The sequence below is a fragment of the Coptis chinensis genome, chromosome 3, assembly GCF_015680905.1.
Source record: "Coptis chinensis isolate HL-2020 chromosome 3, ASM1568090v1, whole genome shotgun sequence".
NCBI classification, from domain to species: Eukaryota; Viridiplantae; Streptophyta; class Magnoliopsida; order Ranunculales; family Ranunculaceae; genus Coptis; species Coptis chinensis.
In genome coordinates, this window is record NC_141458.1 from 19,842,906 (window position 1) to 19,853,111 (window position 10,206).

A 10,206-nucleotide genomic window follows, 5' to 3' on the forward strand; every position below is an offset into this window, starting at 1 on the left:
TTTTTTTTTTTTTCACAACTAGGGGTTAAGGAGACCCCAACCTTTTATTAATGACAAAATCTCAAGTACAACTTTCCTTCTTTATCCCCCTTGATCAATTCACTAAGTTTTTGATCCATGGGGGGGGAGAAAGTACATGCATTGGTTACTACATTTTGTACTATGAGTACTGCAATTACTACTAACTCTTGACAGGTAATCCGCAACTTGATTTCCTTCTCTGAACACATGTTGGAATTTAACCTCTGCAAATCTTGCTTGTGCACACCCAATCTGAGCCATCCCTCTTTTCCAAGATCTGTATCACCCTCAGTGAGTCTGACTGCACTACCACCTCCTTTATGTTCATTTTTTCCACTCCTTCAATGCCTTTTTGGACCCCAAGTAGCTCCTGATGTAAGACTGACTGTCTTGTGGAGTTTCCGCAGAATGCCATGAGAACCTCTCCATTTCGATCCCTTAAAACCCCTCCATAGCCTGCTTTTCCCTACTGCAAAGATCCATCCATGTTAAGGACAAGAATGTCAGTTTCAGGTTTCGTCCATTTGACCCACTGGTCCTCCCTTCGCGTGTACGTAACACCAATTCCTAGCCTAGTCAAAATAGTTCGCACTGCGATATCATCCTTCACTGCTTCCAGCGATTTCCCTAGATACAATTTCATATTGTTCACAGCCTTCATGCTCACTGAATCAGCACTGAGGAACCGCTGCCTCTTGAGCCTCCAATTCCTCTCATTCCATATAGCTTTCACTACAGCACAGGTTAGCGCTCTCAACACTTCAGAAGCTATGGATTTTGGTCTGCAAATACGCATGATGTAATACCACTCTGCATGGGAATTCCTAACTCTGCCTGGTAACCCCATCGCCTCTTTAATACTGCTCCACACCAATTTCGAATAAGAACACTCGAAGAACAAATGCGCCGAACTTTCCTCATGTAAATCACAGAGGCAACATCGCGAATACCCAATCATTTTCTTCGCCATGAGTCTGTTCTGGGTTGGTAGCAATCCAGAAAATAGCTGCCATATGGTGAATGAATGCTTCAGCACCGACAGATTTCCCCATACAATTTTGTTCCATTTCACTTTACTTCTAACATTCTTCAAGACTGCATAGGCAGAGGACACAGAAAACAGCCCTGAACTTGATGGTGTCCAAATGACTTGGTCCTCCGAAGTGAACGAGTTAATCTCTGTGTTCATGATCAACCTCTTCACCTCACATTCAGGTAGATCACTGATACTCCTTGCCCACTCTCCATTTATAATCACCGAACTGACCAGCACATCCATTGGAACTACATCAGCCAGAAGTGCCCTTGCATCAGGATCCAAGATGAGTGGGCCTGCACACCATGGGTCATGCCAAAAACTCGTCCCATTACCATTCGTTATGCTGTATCTGACATACTTCCAGGCCTTCTCTCTGTTCTTTAGGATCCCTCGCCACACCCATGAGCAGTCCTACAGAATTTTCATGGTACAAAAATGCTTCTTCTTTATATGGTTCTCCCAAGCCCACTTAACCCATACAGAATCAGTTTTTTGGGCCAATTTCACCACTAATCCACAGTATGCAGCTTGATTCCAAACCCGTGGATCCACCAAACCAAGTCCGCCTTGCTCTTTGTCAAGTCTGACAGTAGCATGGCTCGCATGGTGCATTTTTTTTTTCCATACTTCGGTCCCGCCTGATGAATCATTACCGCGCTTTAGCTACTTTATCCAACACTGCTCTCGGGAGAACAAATGTTGTTGCCCAATAATTCTGAAAGGATGAAAGCACTGACTTCACAAGTTGCACTCTGCTCACCCTGTTCAACTCCTTGTTTTTCCAATTTGAGATTCTTCCGGTAATCTTCTCTATGAGTGGCAAGCATTCTTTTACCCCTAATTTTGTAGCCGTGAGTGGCAGCCCCAAGTAAGTGATTGGTGGGGTTACAAGAGAGATGTTCATGGCTTCTGCTAATGCTAGCCCTTCCGCTTCAGTCATACATCCAGTTAGAAGAGTTGTCTTTGCATTACTGAGCTTTAGTCCTGTAGCTTCAGCAAAAGAATGCAAGATATCCTTAACAGCCATAATAGAGTCCATGTTACCTTTACAGAACAGGAGCACGTCATCAACAAAACATAAATGAGATATCTCCATCTTTTTGCACTTTGAGTGGGCTGAAATTTTCCGAGACTGCAGCCCTTGAAGGAGTAGCGCACTCAGTATCTCCATGACTAGCACGAACAGATAAGGAGACACGTGGTCTCCCCTGCCTTTAAGCCTCGCCTCCCTTGAAAATAACCTTCAGAGACCCATTTACCATCACCGAGAAGTACGGTGAAGTATAACACATCTGAAGCCATTCTATGAATAAGGGTGGGAACTTGAACTTGTGTAGAATTGCTTTTATTGCTACCCAAGAGACAGAGTCATAAGCATTCTGAATGTCCAGCTTTATTACACATCTTTTCTGCCCATTCTTTCTTGAGTACCCACGCAGCAGTTCATGGGCCATCAAAAGATTGTCCTGAATCGATCGTCCAGGAATAAAAGCAGATTGGGGACTTGATACCAAAGATGAAATGCAACCTTTCATTCTGTTAGTTAACACTTTTGATACACATTTATAAACAATGTTGCAACATGCGATAGGTCGAAAGGAAGCAATATGCGAGGCATTTTTCATCTTCGGGATAAGACACAGAAAAGTAGAGTTTATACCTCTTGGGATCTGCTTATGGCTGAAAATATGCTGAATAGCTCTAATGAAGTCATCACCAATAATATCCCAGCTTTTTTTAAAAAAACAAGCGTTGAAACCATCCGGACCTAGTGCCTTGTTGTCTCCCATTGCAAACAGTGCATCTTTGATCTCTAGGTCACTAATAGGGGAAACTAATAGCTGGCGTGTACCATGTTCTACCACAGTAACATGGACACCATTCAGAAACTTGGTGTCACAATAAGCTGTTGACGACACCCCAAATAACTCTTTATAGTACTTCAGAAAAGCTTCAGCCACTGGTTCTTTACCTTCCTTTCTGGTTCCTTGCGCATCCGTGATACTCCACACCCTATTTCTAATCTGTTTTTCCTTCAAAGTATTGAAGAAGAACGCATTACATTTATCCCCAAAGCTTAACCAATCAATATATGTTTTATAGTACCACTCAACTTCCTCCAGCTTAAGTAGGTGACACAACTTCTCCCTCATAGCAAACTCTTGTGCACTAAGAATAAGGTCGAGCGGCTTATTGTTCAGTTTTTCTTGAATCGCTTCCAGTTCACTTTTTGTTTCAGCCACCCTTTTCTGAGTATCATTCCTGACCGATCGTGCCCACCCTTTCAACACACCTTTTAAACTTTTTGAGTTTACTTGTTAGCATGAATGGCGGACTCCCATGATCATCGATTTCCCAACAAGCTCTAATAGTAGGCACAAAATCCTGACTCATTGTCCACACATTGCTGAATCGGAAAGGAGTGTTTCTTCTAAAAGTTTCCAAAAAACTCAGAATCAATAGGCAATGATCAGAGAGCCCTTGGGTTAATATCTCTGTAGTGGCATAATACCGTCTTGAAATAGCATTGGGATTTGGGCCGGACTTAACGTAACCCCACGTACGCTACCGAACCAGATTGATGGCAAAGACGCGGTCGCTGGGTACGGAAACCCTACACATGGAGGGGAGTGGACCGCGAGATGAAAAGACAGGTGGAGGGTTGAGATGAAAGGGGGAGGGGATATAAAAGAGAAGAGAAGGGAAGAAAAGAAGAGGGAAAAGGAAAAAAAAAAGAGGGGAGGAGGAGGCGGCCAAGAGTGAGAAAGAGAGAGTCTTGTGAGGAGAGTTGAGGATAGCAGTGTGTAATCCGTAGTCTAAAGAAGAGTTTGCCATTACTATTTTGTGTTGTAACATTTGGCGCCGTCTGTGGGGACGACAAGATAGAAATGGCACCAAAGAAGGCGGTGGGTAGGCCCCGAAAGAAGAGAGGCACGGAGCAAACGCCGGAGGCGGCGGTGGAAGAAGGAGAGAGGAAGGAGGAGGAAAGAGCGAGGAGGAGGAAGCCGCTGCGAAGAAAAAAATCGGGGGTCGAGAGAGGAAAATGAGGAGCCGAGGAGAGAAAAGAGAGAGAAGGGAGGAAGAATCCGGGGGTGACAAAGAGGAAGCGGAGAGAGAAAAGGCAGAGGGCGAGGAGCAAGGACCGACCTTGGTGGACAATCCGGTGACCGGATTAACAATGGAGCAGTCCAAAGAAATGATTAACAAATGATGAGAGGCTTAATCTTCAATGCATTAAGGCCCAAACGGGCGCCGCCGTGGTGGTGGTTTGAATCGCGAACCCCCGGGCGGACGCTGAGCATGGACGTCCGAGGTACCAAAACGCTTCAACCAAATGAGGTTCGAGAGGTATGACGCATCGGGGACCCGGCAGATCACATCCATCATTTCAGATACAGATGCCTCTCCGGCAAGAGGCGCAGGTATGATGGTTCCGCGGTGCATGATGTTCCCTAGCTAGCCTTTAAGGGTGGGGCCTCCGACCGGTACTATCGATTACCCTCAAAGAGCATAACGAATTTCCAAGAGCTAGAACAGCATTTGTGGACCATTTTATACATCGTAAGAGGAGGGTGGTAGACATCGCGCCTCTATTCAATGTTAGACAAAGATCCGTGGAGTCGGGTCGAGAGTATCCGTATTCGCCTTCAAGGCCGACCTTTAAAGGGGAGAATCCGGACGAGAATGGCGGTAATAGCGTTTGAAAGGTCGACCCGAAATAATGTCCATCACCGGTGGCTAAGAACGATTGCGACCTTTGCACGAATTATACCCGCTGGTAGAAAAGTACATCAGTTACCATGCGTATGAATCAAGAGGGAGGCAAGACAAGATCGCAGGAGAGAAAGAGAGGGAACGCCGAAGATCGGGGAAAAGACCGGGCAAAGAGAGATACCGCGACAATCGCCGAGGCCGGAAAAGAGGGAGGAAGTAGTTCAAGAGAAATCGAGGGAGAGGAAGCCATACCACGAATTGAGACCGCCCCGCCGGGACCAGACCCCGAGCGAGATATTGCCGCTGATAAAAAATGTGCAAGGATATGAAGGGTCATGAACCATTCCGGCTGAAATGCCTAACAAGCCATACCGCGACTATCACAAAGTGCACAATCAATGACCAACGATTGTTATGCCTTTAAAATGGTTAGTCCGCAGATTGGTGGAGAAAGGGATGCCGAGGGAATTTGTGGGTGAACCTCAAAATAGGGAGCAGTATGCCAGCCGCCGGGCTTAATACCGAACTATAAATGTTATTTTCAGCGGGAAGCATCGAGCCATAATGCCCACCGAGACAAGGTCGGCGACCGCGAAAGTATCCAAAGTCAACGAGTCACACCGGTGACGAGATACGAGAGGAGACAATGGAAGAGACAATTACATTCTCCAAGCGCAGACTCCGAAAGTTGGACACACCGCATGAGGATGCTGGTCATTATTAGTAGCGATGGGTAATTATGTGGTCAAAAGGGTTCCGTAGACCGGGCGTACCGCGGGATTTGCCGCCTGCGGGCTCTAGAGGAGATGGGAATCGACCGGCAATCGAGACCTCCGCGACAAGCTTTGTAATGGGTTCAATGGGAGCTCACACGAGCCTATGGGGGAACTCTTTGCCGCCAAGAATCAAGGGACCGCGATGTGTTCTCAAGGTTTATGGTGGTCGATTCCAGCCCCAAGATAAACGCAATCCCGGGAAGGAGATGGATACATGAGATGAGGGCAAAGGCGCCGCCGACGCATTATCAAGTTATTCGATTCCATACCCCAGCGGGCACATATGAGGTCCGCGGAGATCGTGGCATCCAAAAATAGTCACCGTATACAATCAAAAGGATGTCCCGCTGACCGTGAGGATAAGCCGGGCGAAGCCCCGAAGAGGGCCGCGATAGCAATTACATTAGGGGCCGCGGAAGAGGGGAGCAAGCCTGCGTGACCCCAAAAACTTTGATGAGATAGAGATGGTAAACCCGGGGGGGAGGAAGAGAAGTTCACGCCGATAGGGTCGAAGTTTAGCGAGGAATGGAGGGAGAAACCGATACAATGCTTGGTGAGAAACAAAGACGCCTTTTGCGCGGGGATAGAGGATATCACCGGGTTTAGATCCGAATTCGCTTTGTCATCGCCCGCGCATTACATGAGGGAGGACGCCGGGCACGACGAAGATGAGGGGTGTGAGGCCCAAATACGCCGGAAGGAACTGGAAGAAGTTGTCGATTGAAGAATGCAGGAATTATAAGGGATGTGGAATTCACTTTGTCCAACATTGTCGCGTCCCAAAGAAGAATGGCAAGGTCGATGTGTGTGTTGACTTCACGACGCGGAATTTGAGTGCCCAAAGGATAGTTATCCGATGCCGCTGAAGTCGACGAAGTTGGTAGACAGACGGGCGGGTTCACCGTGGTTCTCATTTATGGACGATCGATGGGGTACAAATCCAGTGGCGATGTATGGTCCGACCGAGAGAAGACCTCCTTTGTAAGTGGAAGGAGGCACCCATCGCTACACGAATGCCGCTTGGGTTGAAAAATGCAGGGCCACGCCCAGTCCGGGCGGAGAAGATGTTCGAGGGCAAAATTCGCAAAGGCATTGAGGTGTACATCGATGATATGGTGGAAAAGAGCATGACGGAGCAGAACATTTGAGGGTTGGAGGAGACGTTCCGGTCATCGCGGGACCCACAATTTGAAGCTCAACCCCGAGAAGTGTACATTTGGAGTGACCACAGGGAAATTTCTAGGGTATATTGTGACGCCGGAGGATAGAGGCAAACCCGTGAGCAGATTAGGTCATTGGTAGAGATGCCCTCGCCGCAGACAAGAAAGGAGGTGCAGCCGTCATCGGAAGGGTCATGCGGCCTCAATAGATTCATATCGGGTCGCCCCGACAAATGCAGTCCGTTAGACCGATCGGCCGAGGAACTCCGCTGATTTCTCATGGACGGCAGAGGTGAACAGCATTCCGTGGGCTCAAAAGGTATTTGGGGAGATCCCCTTGTTGTCGCGACCGAAGAGGGAGAGAAATTGTATCCAGATCTAGGGGTCACAGATTACGCAGTTCGAAAGTAGTGGATAAGATAGAAAGACCGGTGTACTTTCGTGAGCAAGACGATGTTGACGCGAAACCCGTATAGTCGCTGGAGAGAAATAGCACGCCTTCCTTTGATATTTTCGCCCCGAAACTAAAGCCCTACTGGGCTAATACACACTCGCTGATCGCGGGTCACTTAACTTGCCCCTTGCAGTGCCGGTGGCGAGAAAACTGGGAGAATGTTGAAATGGGCCGTGATGCCGAAAGTGCATATGAGATCCAAAGATCAAGTTAGGACAATGAGAAAGCTCGAGTGCCCCGCCGAAGTTCTTACGGAGTTCCCGCAGAGGACCCTACTTTGGGGAGGAGATGGTGTTGGAAAACGAGGGAGAAAAGGAACCCGGTAGCTGGACCCATGGGACGAAGGTAACGGTCTGGAGAGTTGTTTGCCGACGGTCACCACGATGCAGCAGCGAATAGGAGTAGTATTGGTTACGCCGCATAATAACAAAGCTAGAGCCGACGATGAGATTAGGGGTTCGCGGCATCCAATAACGAAGCGAGTATGAGGCGTAATCGCAGGCATGGAATGGCAGAGGGCTTCAGGGTGATGGAACTCACCGTGGTATTCCGATTCCAATTTGGTGGTGTGTCGCAATGGCGGATTCGCTGCACGGTGTCCCCGGATGGCGAGATACTTGAGGTCCTCCCGGTAGAGCGTCCGGTTCGCGGAGATTCGGGTTTGTACATTTGAACCGCGGGAGAGAACTGGCCACGCCGATGCCTGCATATGTACACGCAGCCTGCCCGGATCCGGGCGAAGGACTATAGAGGTGAGAAGACCGACGCACCAAGCACGAGGAACCAAATGGGAGTAATGAGCACCGCGGAGAGCTTAATTTTTAGGTGGATGTTGCCCATCAAGCGCTTTTGACAGAAGGGGAGAATGTTGATCCTGTGGAGAGGCGGCGTTGAAACAGACGGCTCGGAGATACACCTTAGCCAGAGTTATATCGAGGAATTTCAAGGGACCTTTGTTGAAATGCTTGGGGCGGACCGCGCTCTGAGGTGCCTGAGTTACACGGCGGGATCATGGAGCCACTCGCAGGCAGGCAGACGACAAGATAACCGCTTTGTCGACGCAGGGTTACTTCCGCCTCACATGAAGAGAGACGCGGGAATTCTCCAAAAAATGGAGAAGTGTCGAGATTTTCTCGGTTGATATGGGCCCCAGAAGCCGCCACCACAAGGTGTCTAGCCCATGGCCATTCGCGATGTGGGCCCTCGACATAGTGGGACCGCTGCCCATGGCCCGCCGTAAGAGGAGGTTCTTATTGGTCGCGATCGACATTTTACAAAGTGGATTGAAGCCGCGTTAAAGAGGTGCATGTGATCAAGTTTTTGTGGGAAAACATCATTTGCCGCTTTGGTCAGCCTATGCTATAATCGCGGATAATGGAACCCACCACGGTTCAAAGGTTAGGGGTTCCGCAAATGTATCACATCAAACAGGATTCTCAGCCCCATACAACCCCGGCTGAAATGGGCAGCGGAGTCCTCTAACAAAACCATACTCAACAATCTCAAGAGGAAACCGGAGGGGCGTGAAAGGGTCCCCGGGCCGAATTTAACTAAGTCGGGTACTTTGGCCTATCGGACGACCCTTCCGAACAACATCCACCGATGAGACCCCTTTTCGATTGGCATATGGAGTAGAGGCCGCGATACCAACCGAGATGGTGGCGGCGACCACTAGGACCGGGCTGTGGGAGGATAAGTCAAACCGGGGCATTTTGGCCGCAGACTTGAACCCGGCAGAGGAAAAGGAGAGACACGCCACAAGATCGATTGAGGAATATCACCGCCGCAGAGGCAAAGGCGACGCAAAAAGTCGAGAGTGAGGAGATTCAGCGGTGGGAGACAAGGAGCTTCGAGAGAGTGACTCCCAAAGACCAAAAAAAGCCAAATGAGGGGAAGTTGGGCCCGACGTGGGAGGGGCCCTACGTGGTGGTCGGGTAGGGGAACCGCACCTACAAGTTACAAACTTTGGAGGAACAGCCGGGATAAGCCGTGGAATGTAAGGTTGTTGAAAATATTTCACGAAAGTGAATGTAACGAGAGAGACCGAAAACCGCATGAGCTATTTGTACATATATAAAACCGTAAGACTTTTGAGGTGAACTATTATTGTTTGAGTCTTCATTACCCCTTAGAGTGAAGGGAAGGGGGATGAGCCCCCAAGGACGAGAGGTCCAAACCTTAGAGGGGCAAAAGGAGTTGCCCCCCCAGGTAAAGTCTCGGGGCGGGGTGGAGAGGAGTCACCGCTTAACCCACGAGATTAGGGGCCGAAGCAAAGAGGCTTCCGATGCCGCAGCGCGAGTGCCCGCCAGAGGTAGAGAGCAGCGGAGCTCCAATCGGGCGCTGGGCAGACAAATCAAACATCCCCAACCGACGGGGAGGGATGCGCTAACGAGGCCAGCTTTAAGGGCAAATACACAATACGATAGCGTAAAATACAAGGAACGTAAAACAATCGATAGAAAGGAGCAAAAACATAATATGTACATCCCTACCGTGGGAATGAAAATACAAGAATAAGTAGCGAAAAGAGTATGACAACACATAGCATCAAGAGACGCCAGCCGTGGCACAAACAAAGCTATATTCAAGGAACAAGATTTTCCGAATCATCACCGAATCGGGCGGCTTCTTCTATGATTAGGTCCGCAGTTTCGCTACCCGCTCACCGGCGCCCCTCCCTTCGTGCCGAACCCGCGACCGCACAACGACCTCGATAGGAAGCAAGCTTCCGAAGAAGGCGCGGCCTTCTTTGGTGACGGTCAATCTCCTCCTTGACCTTCTTGGCCACCTCTTCGGCGGCCCGGGCCCGGTAGATATCCCGAGCTCGCCCATGTCGGCCTCATGCTTTGCGCATGGATTGCCGCAAAGAGCTTCCCCGGTGCTTCGAGAAAGGGAGTCCGAGCGGTAAGCGTGTTTTTATTGAAGCGGACTCGCTACGAGGGCGCGGCTGCTCATATATCGCCGATGGGCGGCCTCTGCGGTCCTCGGGCTTCGCTTGGGGCCGAGCTTGTCTAGGTCCGCGGCCGAAGTTCTTCTCTCGCT

General features: G+C 49.3%; 1 protein-coding gene across 1 annotated transcript; it reads right to left on the reverse strand.

The window, feature by feature from the left end:
- Positions 1–487: 487 nt before the first annotated feature.
- Positions 488–2,156, reverse strand: LOC147508510 (uncharacterized). The gene is made up of 2 exons (XM_086597196.1): positions 1,821–2,156; positions 488–1,471 (listed from the first exon to the last, which is right to left on the reverse strand). Exons 1-2 carry the CDS (start codon positions 2,154–2,156, stop codon positions 488–490), a joined length of 1,320 nt encoding a protein of 439 aa, XP_086453322.1.
- Between the last annotated feature and the right edge of the window lie 8,050 nt (positions 2,157–10,206).

Excerpts from the sequence above, each read along its gene's own strand:
- LOC147508510 (XM_086597196.1), bottom strand. The coding sequence starts at position 2,156 with ATGGAGATATCTCATTTATGTTTTGTTGATGACGTGCTCCTGTTCTGT. Across the intron at positions 1,472-1,820 it reads AAAACAAGGAGTTGAACAGG|GACTGCTCATGGGTGTGGCG; the intron begins GTGAGCAGAGTG and ends AAAATTCTGTAG.